Source organism: Varanus komodoensis, unplaced genomic scaffold, assembly GCF_004798865.1.
Source record: "Varanus komodoensis strain SLA01 unplaced genomic scaffold, ASM479886v1 scaffold6_2, whole genome shotgun sequence".
NCBI classification, from domain to species: domain Eukaryota; kingdom Metazoa; phylum Chordata; class Lepidosauria; order Squamata; family Varanidae; genus Varanus; species Varanus komodoensis.
This window is the reverse complement of record NW_025336346.1, coordinates 4,590,357-4,604,690: the sequence shown is the minus strand read 5'-3', so window position 1 is coordinate 4,604,690 and position 14,334 is coordinate 4,590,357. Positions and strand designations below refer to the sequence as shown.

The following is a 14,334-nucleotide window of genomic DNA, read 5'->3' as shown; positions in this document are numbered from 1 at the left end:
TAAATTTCGATTCCCAGGATTCCCAGAGTGCAAGCAGATTAGGCCATTCTCTTGCTTGTCACCTCAAGTGGAAAGGCTAATCACTTTCTTCATACCAGAACTAGAAAAGCAAAAGACACTTCTCACAAATAAAAAATATTAATGATAATAACTGTGACACACAAACTACCTGTCAACTACTGGAAGAATAAGTCAGTGATTGTAAATGCATGAACACAAAAAGATGCCAGTAGAGAAGGGTCACAACCCCAGTGATCTCTAGCTACTATTCCACATATGTGGCAGAGTCAGAAGCCCTATTTACCTCTTGCCATTCAAAAATGCACTGGACTGAAGAGCTAAAAATTTCCAGGAAAAAGAAATTCATGAAAGGATTTCCTCTTTTCCCAGAACCCCTGGAGGATATGCAGATTAATCTATCAGAATATGTAACAGAAATGAGAACAAGAAACCTCGTATCAAGATGGCAGTGCCCTCTTGCCAAAGGCCACATTAGCAGAGGAGTATTTATCAACCTTAGAACATCCTTCAAAAGTGTGATCAGGGCCACTCTACCCATTTCCTTCAAATAAGAACTTCCTCATGAAGCTGCCAAAGTGGCTGATCCCCTGAATTAGCAGTTTCTCTGCTGGGAAGTTATTTCCCTAAGCTAACATATACCAGCTGTATATGCTTCCAAAGTCACTTGGAAAAAGATGCCCAGACACTCTTTTTTCCAGGAATACTTCCAGGAGAGAGAAACAAGGAGTTCATTGTAAATTCTTCTTTGGTTATGTACATGTGTAGGAGAGGATGAAGAAACTGCATCTTGGAATTTAGGAAAGACCAAGTTCACCTTAGGATTGCACAACAGATCTGAGAAGAGATCCACATTGTCCTTGTGCAACATGCAAAACAATAGTTTGAAAGATGAGGTGCCCTGCTCAAATGCCCTGCAGGCTGAAATCACTGCCACCAAAAACAAAGTTTTGAGTTTAAGAATTTTTAAAGTCACCTTCTCCATGGACTCAGTGGCTGTTTCCACACGAACTGCAAGGATACGACTTAAGTTCCATGATGGAAACATGGATCATAAGTTTCTGGAATGTCACCCTTTTAGAAACTTATATACCTCAGGGTAAGCTGATGTACCAGACCTACTCTGGCAATCAAGAATGCTATTCAAGGCTCCAACTTCAGAGTATTAGTGCTCAAGCCCTTCGGCAGGCCAGCATGCAGAAAATTCAGAACATGCTGAACTTGCCATTTTCCAGGATCTCTGTTTGCTCTCTTATATCATGACGGAAAATCCTTCCAAATATTAGAATATACCTTATTAGCAGGTGATCTCTGGGAGGCTAGCAGTCTTAAGGACCTCCTTGGAACAACCTAAGTCCCTAAATCGTTACTGCTTAACATGCAGGCTGTTCAGTGGACATGCACAGTTGCAGATGCATTGCTGGACCCTGCAAAAACAGATCCTTCCTGGATGCAAGTCTCTAACAGCCTTCAATGAATAAGTTGACAAGATCTGGAGACTGAGGACAGTGTGGCCAATTAGAACTACTTTTGCTTTCAGATGCTTGATCTTCCAGAGAGGCTTTCTCAGGGAAGATAGTGTTAGAAACTAATACAGCACGCCCTGAAGCCATGGCCTCTCTAAGGCATTGTAGGCAACCACTTCTGGACACTGATCCCATGTCAGGAACAACAGCAACTCTGTATTGTAGGCTGTCTGAACTGAAGGACAAAGGAAAGACTGTAGGGAAATGCTCACTTCATGTCTTGAATTGCCATGTGACTGAGTCAATTGGCCACCTAATTTGACTTGCCTTCTCTCCCCTTCTCATGATTTCCACGGCCTCCTTGTGCAAGATTTCTGAACTTGTGCTGCTCTGTTGGCTTACAAAGGTCTTTGCTGAAATGTTCTCCGCACTTATTAACATATGCCACTCCCTTAGTACTCTTTGCAAAGCTACTAGTGCTAGTTTGATGGCCTGCAGTTCCAGCAAGATGCTGTTTTTCACCTCTCTCTCTCTCACCAGGTTCTGTGGGCTATCTGAGATTCCTTATGCATCCCAACCTGAAAAGGATCATGTCTGTTGGGATGTTTCGATGACAACCCTCCAGTAACCAGATTGGATCCAACCACCATTGCATTGCCTTCTGGACTCAGCTCTTGACCTAGACCAGTACTTGCTTGCTTTGTGCGGGCGGGGGGTGGGGGTGTCTCTCATGCATTATGTACTGCTCAAATAGATTCCTGTAATTTTGAGGAGGTGGAAAAGCAAGGAGGGCTGAGGACTTGACAGTTTCAAGGTTACTTAGTAACGTTTCTCAGACTGTGAGAATAAGCTTGCCTTGGGAAGGGAGGCAAGCTTTTCAGAACTGGAATGGGCAGAGAAGCAGGGAAAGTCCTTTATCCAGTCAGGCAATGACAGGAAAGCAAGCAGACCAATTATGAAGTGCCTGGTTTTCTGGCCACCTGGCCCACAAGTAGCAGGAGCCACCCTGAGGGAGGAAGTTTTGCTGAAAGGGAGGGCATTTGGATTCAACTCTACATGGACAGCTTCTTCTCCCACATCTATAAGAGAGTATCACTTTGCTTTAGACTGTTCTGTATGCAGTTAAGTTTCAAATAAAGAACTGTGCTTCTAAGGTTTTGTGGCACTTTGCACAATCTGGAACTGTAAGGCAGCAGGAACCACTGGAGAGGTCAAGAGCAGAAGCATCTCTAACAGGCCATCTCCAGGCATGACACTGTGATACCCTGTCATTATGTACTGCCAGCAGCTCTGCCTGTGCTATCACTGCTGCCAGGCATAATGGCTCATTCTTGCTTTCCTCTGTAAGGTCAATACTGTTCTCGGTCAAGTCCAGGATCATTCCCAAGTATTCCAGCTGCCATGTTGACCTGAGACACTCCAGAGTAGTCTGGACATCCTGCAGCTCCTTTGACCAAGGTTTTCAATGGATCTTGTCTAGGGAGGTACAAAAATACCTGCTTTCTGTGGGAGACCATCAGAGGTGCCAGGATGTTTTTGAGGAGTAACAAATATTGTCAAGCCTGCAACTAGTTCCAGCTTGAGTATTTTCTTTTCTCTTATGGGGACACTTAAACAATGCCTTATGTAGCAAAGTTCTTATCATTACTCTGTCACTGTTACTACTATTATATGTACTTTATGGTACCATTTGTGCCTTTCCTTCTGTTTTGCATGGCATAATTATACAGTTTGTGTCCTTTTTTCTAGCCTACCAGCAAGTTATATTTTAGAGATGGCAGTCCATTGCCTTGTGACCTTACCACAGTGACCACATTTTTTACTTTGTTTTTCCTTTGACTAGGAACATGGTTTAAATGGTAGATTGGCTTTTCTCTCCTGCCCATAGCTTTATATTCCTCTGAATGTATGGTGGCTTCCATAAAAGCAGCTATTTCTGTACCCTCCTAAAGGTTAGAATAAATTATGTCAGGAGGTGTTTCTGTATATTTTCATCTCAAACACACAGACCAACCAATCCTTCTGAACCATTCGTGAGTTGTTCCCAAAACTGCAGTGTTCTTCCAGCCTTTGGAGTGCAGCTCTGTATACCTTAAGGATTTCCCCCCTTCCTGCTGGTTAAGCCTGTGAAACCAAAATCTCTCTTCAACCTCCAGGGGTTTAGGTACAAACTGTTCCTGTAGCAGAACCAGAATTTCAACAAAAGATCTAGAGCATGGCTTCACTGGATATGTCAAGCTATGAAAAAAATTCATCTATTTGATGAATATAGTTCAGCAATGCAGACTTTTTCCACGGGGGAAAATAGAATGCAAATACAACTCCACGTATTCAGTATATGTATCCTATTATTCTACAGTATCATCAAAGGGATCCATATACACTCTCTGGGATCCCATTTTAAAGATATGATATTTGTGAGGTTTTTCTCTGGTTACCAGGCATACATTCCCAGCTCTCCTACTTGAGGCCTGAGTTTAGGCCTTCTCTTTAGAACTAGGCCTGTGGGCCTAACAAAAGCCAGTCATCCCAGTCACACTTACCAGTGCATCTCCTGATGGCTCTTACTTTACTTATAGTACTTCAGCTAAAGTACTGTTCTTTCCTTACAGTACTTCAGCGGGTACTCAATCCCACCTTGGTCACCACTGTCATGTCTGTGTGTTCCTGGTAACTCATGGACACAACATTGTCGTACCATTTATATTAGACAGACATGCTGCTTTGCCTCCTTGCTTTTTTCTGCTCTGAGAGAGATACACAAGACAGCAGAAGGCCCCTAGAGGCTTGACAACGAACACACACAACACACCTCCTGACTGCTGGGTACGTGCTGAGCTATGCCACCACGAGCTGCTAACTTTGCTGGCAATCTCAACAGAAAGGCCATGACTGGATGTGTCATGGAGACCAATCTATCCTCTCACCTCTAGAGGTGGTCCCTCCAGGACAGAGATGAGGCACATTGGTGGGGGCAGTGTGGGGAAGCTTGCACGGCTGTCGCCCATGCTGTATCTGTTCTGTGGATAAATAGAGGGCTTCAGCCTCCAGTGTTGTCAATCCAGCACCTTTCATCAGCACTAAATTAAAAAGAATATAAATAAATATAAAAGGATTGAGGCATAGTGGCAGAGCCAGGTATGTGAACGTTACACCGCACCTTGCTTTAGTGCCATGCTTATCTCTTTCTCAATTTTGTACTGTACATGTCATTGAAATAAAAACTAGTTGAATGGGTAAACAAAAGCATACTATATTCAATATTATGAGGCTTACTTTCTGCCAAGCGATTACATACTAGGTGGAAGTTTTGCAATCATATTAGTAATTTGAAGGTTTGGGATTGTCTTTCTAGCTTAATATCAATGTGATTTCACACTGTTTCTCAGATAATTTGAGAAAACTGTCCAATAATAAATGATCATACTTTGAAATTATCATAATAGAAAGATAAGGAAATACAACAACGCTTTTCAAACACACTTTTAAAATCCTGATTTTTTGACATTTTGTATTTTAATTTAATAATAATAATTTAATTATTATTAGTGGGAAATACTGTTTCACATATGGAATGGCTATTTTTTAAAAGAATTGTTCATTGGTCTTTAAGCATTAATGAAGATCATAGATGCAGGAAGAGCTACAGAGAAGTCAAATGACAACTTAGAAAGATAGACATCTCCTGGCTGTGAAATGCTACAAGCATCAGCATACTATATTATCCCTTCTTGAATTGCATAAACTTCACAGATTGATGCATTGACTGATACAAAGTAAAAATATTATTTATTAGATTTATATCCCACCTTTTTCTTTTTTAATATATAAATTATATTTACATCTCCATTTTTTCTGTATGGGTCACATTTCCATGTTTAACTCCTTTATCCTAGTTACTCAGTTTCGATCATAACTGTTTTCCCACCAATTCACAATAAGCAGAATTATTTGTACTTCTTTGCAGTGATCCTTAGCTAAGTCAATCTGGTACATGACTAAATGCTTCACATACCACATGACAATAGGCAAAATAATATTTGATTGCATTGCCTTTGTTGCATGATCAAGCAAAGAGACATTAATTTGGAAGACATAAATTTTTTACTATGTACCAAGTAGGAACTCTTACTTCATTACTTAATGGTTCTATAAAAGAGCTGGTTGTCAGCAGCTTTGGTTTTCTGAGAGTATATTATGCAGTTTGCACATGTGCATGTACAATTATTATGACCTTCAATAGTGTTTGCTTTCATCTGTCCCTGTCTAGCTAGCAGCTACTGGGCATACAGCACAGGTAAAAGCCCTCCTGGAAAATCCTCTCTATAACATCAAATCATAGGCAGCATGTGCCTGAAAAGGTCTTACAGCAAGATCATTATAAGTATAGAACTACAAATGTGTGCAGTTCTTTATCCCCTTTCCTTAAGTGCTTTTAGCAGCTAAAGCACTGTGGTGTGGCTTCAGATCAAACAGGGGAAAGATGGGAAGAGAAAAGAACTGTTTAACCTTTTTCTTCCCAGACAGCTTATTTCTCAAAATGCCTACCTGAAAGTTTTATTTCTCTCTCAGAAACGGAAGATAGAAATCCCTCTCCCCTGGGAGAAAATAAGCTTAGGGGAAGGCCAGGCTTGACTTCAGGTATTAGTATGGGTAGGCAGCTTCGGAACGCCTAAAAGACTGAGTCCATGCCTACTACATCTCCTCCTTTCTCACACATCTGGCCATCTCTACTAGTAAAATGGAGCCTCCCGGCTGAGATTGCAGGCCCCTTGGCTCAGTAATTTATAATCAATTAACATTTTTACTCACATTTGAGTAGCATCTATCAGATGATGCAATTAGAGAGGGGAAACTCAGCCAATAAGGGTAAAGAATCAATTAAAAAACTGCTCCATGCCCCCATTGGCCATGTCCCCCAGGCTAAACATGCTGGATTCTTTCAATCTCTCCTCACAGGGCTTTGTTTCCAGTCCTAGATCATCCTTATTGCTCTACTCTGAACCCTTTCCAATTTCTCTACATTTTTAAACACTGTGGTGCCCAGAACTGGACACAGTACTTCAGAAAAGGTCTATCCAGTGCTGAATGGAGGGAGACTAGTACTTAATGTGACCTGGAAGCAATACTTCTATTAATGCAGCCCAAAACAGCACATGCCTTTTTTGCAGCCACATCACATTGCTGGCTTCTATTCAGTTTGTGATCTACAACAATCCCAAGATCCTTCTTGTTTGTAGTATTGTTGAGCCAAATATCCACCATCTTGTAACAATGCATTTGGTTTCTTTTTCCTGGGTGCAGAGCTTAGTATTTGTCCCTATTAAATTTCATTCTCTTGCTTTCAGCCCAGAGCTCCAACCTATTAAAAATACCTTGAATCTTCTTTCTGTCTTCTACAGTATTAACTATCCTACCCAATTTTGTTTCATCTGGAAATCTGATATGCGTTCCCTGTACTTCTTCAAAATCATAAATGAATATGTTGAAGAGCACTGATCCAAGACTGAATCCTATGGTACCCCATTCATTATCCCTCCTCAGTTTGAGATGGTGCCATTGAAGAGCACTCTTTGAGTCCAATTCTGTAGCCAACCATAGATCCACCTGATAGCTGTTTGATCTACCCCACTTTTATCTAGTTTGCTAGTCAAAAGCTTTGCTGAAGTCAAAGTAAATTATGTTTACAGCATTCCCACGGTTTACTAGGAAGATTACCCTATCAAAAAGTGAAATCAGATTAGTCTGACAGAATTTGTTCTTGAAAAATCCATGTTGGCTTCTGTTAACCATTACATTGTTTTCAAGTTGTTTGCAGATTGACTGCTCCAGAATTTTCCCATGTCAGATTGATTGATCTGTAGTTTCCAGGTTGTTGTTGTTCTAATTTTTCCCTTTCTCAAAGATAGAAACAGCATTAGCCCTTCTCCACTCATCTGGCAGTTCCCCTGTCCTCCATGATTTCTCAAAGATAATAGGCAGTGGGTCTGGGAGTTCTTCCACTTGCAACTTTGTGACTCTAGGATGGAGTTCATCAGAGCCTGGAAATCTGAACTCATTCAACCTGATTAGATGAATCTTGACCATTTGTCTATCGATTTTGAGCTGCCATCGTGTTCCTTCAGTTTGTACTTCACCTTCATCAGGAAGGTAATACATCCTCTTTTGGAAGAAGACTGAGCCAAAATAGGAATTGAGCACTTCCACCTTTTCTTTGTAATCTGTTGTCATTTTACCATCTGCATCAAGTAGCTGAAAGGCAGGTTGCTCACTTGTAACTGTCGTTCTTCGAGTGGCCATCTGTGCATTCACACATATGGGTGCTACGCCTGCGCAGTGCCTGCAGCTGGGAAGATTTAAAAGCTTAACCGTTTTGGCGGGAACTCTGCACCCCTCCCCACACTAGTATAAGAAGGCAGAGGGCCCACCATTTTCCCAGTTTACTGAAGACTGACCATTCGCCCCCAAGCGGAAGCAAAAAGTATTACACTAAAGGTAAGTATTGATGTACATGAAGATACACCCTACATATCTGTAACCAAGTGAAACATGGTATCGTAGAAACCCAGTCACTGACATTGAGTGGGGCCAGCAGGTGGGTCATGTGAATGCACAGATGGCCACTCGAAGAACGACAGTTACAGGTGAGCAACCTGCCTTTCTTCGTCGTGGCCTCTGTGCATCACACATATGGGTGATTAGCAAGCTTACCAGACCTGGAGGCTGGGCAGTCACGTCACTGAAGAACAGAAGAAAGGCCTGTGCGACCAAAGGAGGAATCCTGTCTGGCACATACATCAAGGCGGAAATGTCTGCTAAATGTACAAGAGATAGTCCAAGTGGCCACCCTGCAAATGTCATGAAGCGGAATGCCAGTGGAGAAGGCGGAGGAAGCTGCAACAGCCCTCGTGGAATGGCCTCTGGGCATGACACGTAAGTCTAGTTTAGAGAGTTGATAGGCCAGTTCAATGGTCTGAACAATCCACTTCGAGAGCCTTTGGGACCCGATGGGGGACCCCTTGTCATGTTCGGAATACTTGATGAAAAGACTTCTGGTATTGCGAAAAGATTTTGTACGAGACCTGTAAAAGGCAAGGCATCGACGAACGTCAAGGGAGTGTAGCGAGCACTCCACGGGCGTAGCTGGAGTAGGAAAAAAGGCTGGTTATACAATGTCCTGATTGACATGGAAGGGTGACATGACCTTTGGAAGGAACGCCGGATCAGTACGCAGAACGACCTACTCCTTGTGAAAATTGAGATGAGGGTCTATGCAGAACACAGAGTTCACTGGCCCTTCTAGCTGATGTGATAGCAACAAGGAAGGCAGTCTTCCATGACAAGAGACATAGGTTGGTAGTTGCCAAGGGCTCGAAAGGAGGTTTGGTGAGCTCTTGAAGGACAACAGAGAGGCACCACGTCGGAACGATTGATCTGGCCGGTGGCTTGAGATTCTGTAAGCCTCTAAGGAATCAATGAATAAGGTCATTAGAGAATACCAATGAGCCGGCCACCTGACCACAGTAGTGAGAGATCATGGCGATGTAAACTTTAATGGGTGAAGGTTTGAGTCCAATCTGGTGTAAGGATAATAGAAATTGAAGAACATTTTCAATAGAAGCCGAATGAGCAATAAAGTGGTTGATCTCAGCAAAAAATGTAAAAGTTTCCATTTAGCCACATACGAGCGACGAGTCATAAGTCTTAGCGCAAACTGGAGAATGAACTGAATATCAGGGTGTGGAGCGCTTGAGTCCGAAGGAGAATTTGTCAGTATCGAGGAAGGATGAACAGCTGTGACCAGACACCACCGGGTCGGTGTCAGGGCCGACAGTGCTGTCGGTACTGGGGGAGTAGTGTGACCTATCAAATGAGCCAGGCTGTCATATTGAGTGAATGAAGGACTGGGTGGCATACTGCCCCATTCTGTTGAGGTATGAGAGGCAGTCGCTGAAAGGTGTTGTCTAGCAGACGGAGAACGGTAGGAAACCAGGGTTGGCAAGGCCACCAGGAAGTGATGAGAATTCCCCGAGCCTTGTCGAGGGTGATCTTGGCGAGAGTTCTTGTAATGAGCGGTACTGGAGGGAACACATAAAAGAATGTGTTTGTTCATGAAATCATCAGAGTGTCCCCTCTCGAACCGGGACCGATCCCCGCTCGGGAGCAATAGCCTTTGCAGACTGTATTCATGTGAGTGACAAATAGGTCTATGCCTGGAGGACCCCAAGTATGAAAGAGGTGATGACAGACCTGATGATCCAACTCCCATTCATGGGTCATCGCATCTGTCTGCTGAGGGCATCTGCCTCCTCATTGTCAGTACCAGCTAGATGAATGGCGAGGAGGATGATTTCCCTCGGAATGCACCAGTCCCACAGTCTCAGCACTAGATGAGCCAGGGAGGCAGTTTCATTCTGCCCTGTTTGTTGATATAAAACACAGTCACAATGTTGTCGGAGACCACTTGAATAACTTGACTCCAAAGAGTATTCTTGAATGACCAAAGTGCTTTGAAGACTGCCAGCAGCTCTAGGTAGTTGATGTGTCTGGCAGCCTCGTGGTTGTCCCAAGTGCCCTGAGTGTGAAGACTGGCACACAGAACTCCCTAACCTGTGAGGGAGGCATCGGTGAACAGTCAGTGCTGGATGAGGTGGGCGGAATGGAATCCCGACAGACAGATTGCTCTGTACAGTCCACCATGACAGGATCTGGAGAACGGAGACCGGGAGATGAAGAGGCCGGTGTGGTGAATCTCGCTGTGGTTGAAAGAGGCCATTGAACCAGAGTTGGAGGGGCCTCATCCGTTGTCTGGTGTATGGAACCATGGAGACCATGGAACCCAGGTGTCTGAGGAGCTTCTGTATCGACAGTGCTGAAACAGTTCTGTCCATGTGGATTCAACAAATGGATGCATGAAGATTCTCTTGTCATCCTTGAGGAAGGAAGGCTCTCGCAGTCATGGAATCAAGATGGGCTCCAATGAAATCAATGATCTGTGAAGGAACAAGGCACGATTTTTCGTAATTAATACATAGTCCCAAATCATCTAAGAGGGTGCATGTTGTTCGAATCAATGATCAAAGGCCTTCTCTATATGAGGAGATGATCAACAAGTCATCAAGGTAAGGGTAAACTTGAATTCTCTGAAGCTGGAGGTGTGCACACACCAGGGCCATGCATTTGGTGAAAACCCATGGAGCAGTAGCCAGTCCGAATGGTAAAACATTGTATTCAAACAGGATGGAACCGACCGTAAACCAAAGAAGTCACCTGTGAGACGGGTGGATGTTAATATGGAAATAAGCATCCTTTAAGTCCAAGGAAGCAAACCAATTCTTTCTCCTGAGCAATGGAAGGATGTTTTGAAGGGTGGTCACCCAAAATTTCTTAAGTTTTGATAAACCTGTTGACACCATGTAAGTCCAATATTGGGCGAAGACCACTGTCACGTTTCAGAACCGTGAAATATCTTGAGAGGAAATCGTGTAACCCCTTGGAGTGTCAGAGTTGTCGAATTGCTCCCTTACAAAGAAGTTGTTGAGCTTCGTCTTTGAGAACTGACAATGGAGACATATATCAGATTGGTCCCGATGGGGGTACGATATCAAACTTGATTTTGTATCCGTGCTCCACGATGGATAGAACTCACTGATCAGATGGGATGGACTTTCAAATGGGGAGTCGACTTTGGAGTCAATCCCCAAAAGGAAGAGGGGACGGTGGGTTCAGGAGAGGAGAAAAGGTTCGCTCAGCCTGTCAACGGTGGCACTTATCTGAATCCGGGCAGCGATGGCTCTGCTGACAGTGCTGTGCTGGTTGTTTTTGGCGCTGCTGATGAGGCTGAAATGCCTGCCAGCCAGAGAACTGCATGTATGGTTGATATTGGTAGGAGGGACGGGACCAAGACCACTTACGTCTGGATTGGTTGAGGACTTCCATACACTGAGCTGTCACACAGGATTCGTGGATGGTCTTGAGCTTGTGGTCCATCCTGGCATTGAACAGCCCCAAGCCATCGAAGGGCATGTTCTCTATGAGGTGCTTGGTCTCATCCAGAAAATTGCAGTTCTGGAGCCAGGCATGGCGACGGAGTGCTACAGCACCAACGAGGGCCCTCGAGTCACAATCAACATGATGTCCCACCATAGAGAGCTGTTGAATTGCCACCTGCATTGCCTCCTTGGTGAAGATGCGAGTCAGATCCCTCTGTTGCTCCGGGAGCAACGCTGTAATATTCTCCAGTTTTTGCATGAGAAAATACTGGTAGAGAGCCAGCATCGCCTCATAATTGGAGATCTGGAGCCCGAGACCTGTGTGTCAGTGTAAATACGGCAGGCCATCATGTCTATCTTTCACCCTTCCTTGTCGCGAGGAGTGGTGTGTTCTCTCGACTCGCGACCCTGGGATGATTCCACGACGACTGAGTTTGGCCTCAGTTGACACAGGAGAAATGGAATGTCCCGTTCACGAACTCGATACATAGATGCATATCACTGTGAAGTTGGCTGCGGCTGGTTGGGGAAGTTCCACAGTTGCATCATTGCCTGACAGAGTGTTGTGATGAGTGGCAGAATGATGGCGGCAGATTGTTCTTTCTTCACAATGTAATAGAACTTATTGGTACTGGGATTGACGCAGTGCTGGGCTTTGATCTCCAGTGACCTAGCCAATCTCACCATCAGTTCCCCAAACGTCGAATACAACTCCTCGGGTGAGCTGGGACCCTGCTCAGTGATCACCATGTCCAGTGAGGTGGACGCTACATCTGAATCCTTCGACTCAGAATCGTAATGGAGCAGAGGACTGGAGGAGTCAGCCGGCGAGGAAGGGCGCCTGGTCTGAATTGCCGCAGACGTCAATGGAGCATCCCTCGGGATTGGAGACAGTGTACGCTGGCATACTGATGGTGCATAGTCATCCCATGGTTCACAATGGGCAGATCCATGAGTTGCTTGCACCCATTCTCTGGAGGGATGGACGGAAGCATGCTGCTTGCTGAGGTAGGGCCCTCAGGGAAGCCTCAGGCAAAGGCTATGGTGCATGCCATCGGAGGAGCCATCTGTGGAGAGTCCCGGATCTCTCCATCGGAAATCGATCCCAGTATGGCTGCCTCCTGATGTTCTGGCAAGGACAAGACAGAATGAGTGACCTGTCGTGGGGACCCTGGAGGAGTCACTTGCATTGCCAGTTGGAGAGCTGGTCTGGTTGGTGTTGGTACCGAAGCGGCCATCGGGACCAATGGGGCAGATGATCCCGAATCACGGAGATGGGGCTGATTGGCCTTCTTGGTCTTGTGAGCCATCTTGTCTGCCCTGTCCTTTTTAGGCTTCTTATGGCCCAAGGACTTGTCGGAACTGCTGTGCTTCCTCTTTTCCTTTTGTTTGTGAGGAGACTTAGAGAAGCATTTGCCCTCCAGCAGTGTAGCACCATCAGCTGATGGGCGGGGCAGAGGGCCAGCCGAAGAGGAGGGCTGCGCAGCGGATTGGGCTGTCATTTGATCAGATGCGACCAAGGCCTGGTCCCAGAGAAGCTTGTGCAGGTGATTCTCCCGGTTTTTTCACACCTGCTTGGTGAAGGCCTGGCAATGGCCTCACTTATTTGTCCTGTGACCTTCTCTGAGGCAAAGAAGGCACAGGTCATGTGGATCAGTGGGGGACATCTTGGCCCCGCACTGAGAACACTTATGGAAAGCTGCATGCTCAGCCATCAAGATTGAAAAAGAGAAGATAGCGAAAACGAGAAATGTAAGAAGAGAATAAACTTTTTTTGGGTGGGGGGGAAGGATAAAAAGGGGGGATGTGAAGTAAAAATTCTAATGGGGAGGGATGAATAACTTGGAAATCTTAGAAAGCTAAGAGAACAGAGAGCAATGGTTCAAAGGGGATCAAGATACACAATAAAGTTACGAACTGATGAAAGACTCGAGGCACAGTGAATGGTGGTCGCAAGAAGCCTGGGAAAATGGCGGGCACTCCGCCTTCTTATACTATGGCGGGGAGGGGCACGGAGTTCCTGCCAAAACTGTGAAGCTTTTAAATCTTCCTGGCTACAGGCACTGCACAGGTGCAGCACCCAGATGTGTGATGCACAGAGGCCACGATGAAGAACCTCCATTTCTTTCCCCTGTCTTTTACTATGGATGTATCTGAAGAAGGGTTTTGTTGCTTTTAGCACCCCTCACTAACCTCAGTTTTTTCTCAGCTTTAGCCTTCCTAATGCTATCCCAGCAATTCCATGCATCCAGCTGGTACTCTTCCCTTAATTTGGCCTTCCTTCCACTTCCTATACATGTCCTTTCTTGTTTTCAGGTGATTTCTAGGCTTCTTGTGAAGCCACATTGGCTTCTACCTTTTCTCCTTGCTGAAATTGCTTATAATTTTGCCTTTAGAATTTTTTAAAAAAATTCCTCCCATCTTGGACTCCTTTTCTCATTAAAGTCACTTACCATGGGTCTTTACTTATCATCAGTCTGTGTTTATTAAATTGGCTTTCCTAAAATCCAGACTACTTGTTTGGCTTCACTTAGCTTTTGCTTCCTTCAGAATCAAGAATCCAAGTGTGGCCTGGCCATTTCCCCCCAGAGTTCCCCTAACTGCCACTTTGTCCGCTAGGTCTTCCATGTTGGTTCTAATCAAGACAAGAATAATCATTCCTCTAGTACTTTCCTCCACATTTTCTGTAGGTATCAGCAACTTTTGGTAGATTTTGTCTCCCAACAGCTATCAGGGTAATGAAGTTGCCCATAACCACTATATCATGGCTCCTTGAAACACTGGTAATTTGCATTTCAAAAGTTTCATCCTTGTCTTCTCCTTGACTGGGTGGTTGGCAATAGACTCCAACCACTGTG

The 14,334-nt window shown here is 44.6% G+C and overlaps 1 protein-coding gene across 1 annotated transcript in view; it reads right to left on the bottom strand.

Annotated features, from left to right (window-relative positions):
- Nucleotides 1-14,334, bottom strand: part of DOCK3 (dedicator of cytokinesis 3) — a 283,802-nt gene that overhangs the window by 20,717 nt on the left and 248,751 nt on the right. Inside the window, exon 50 of the mRNA XM_044451471.1 lies at nucleotides 4,412-4,564. Coding sequence (XP_044307406.1) covers nucleotides 4,412-4,564 — 153 coding nt within the window. The remainder of the gene's footprint in view (nucleotides 1-4,411; nucleotides 4,565-14,334) is intronic.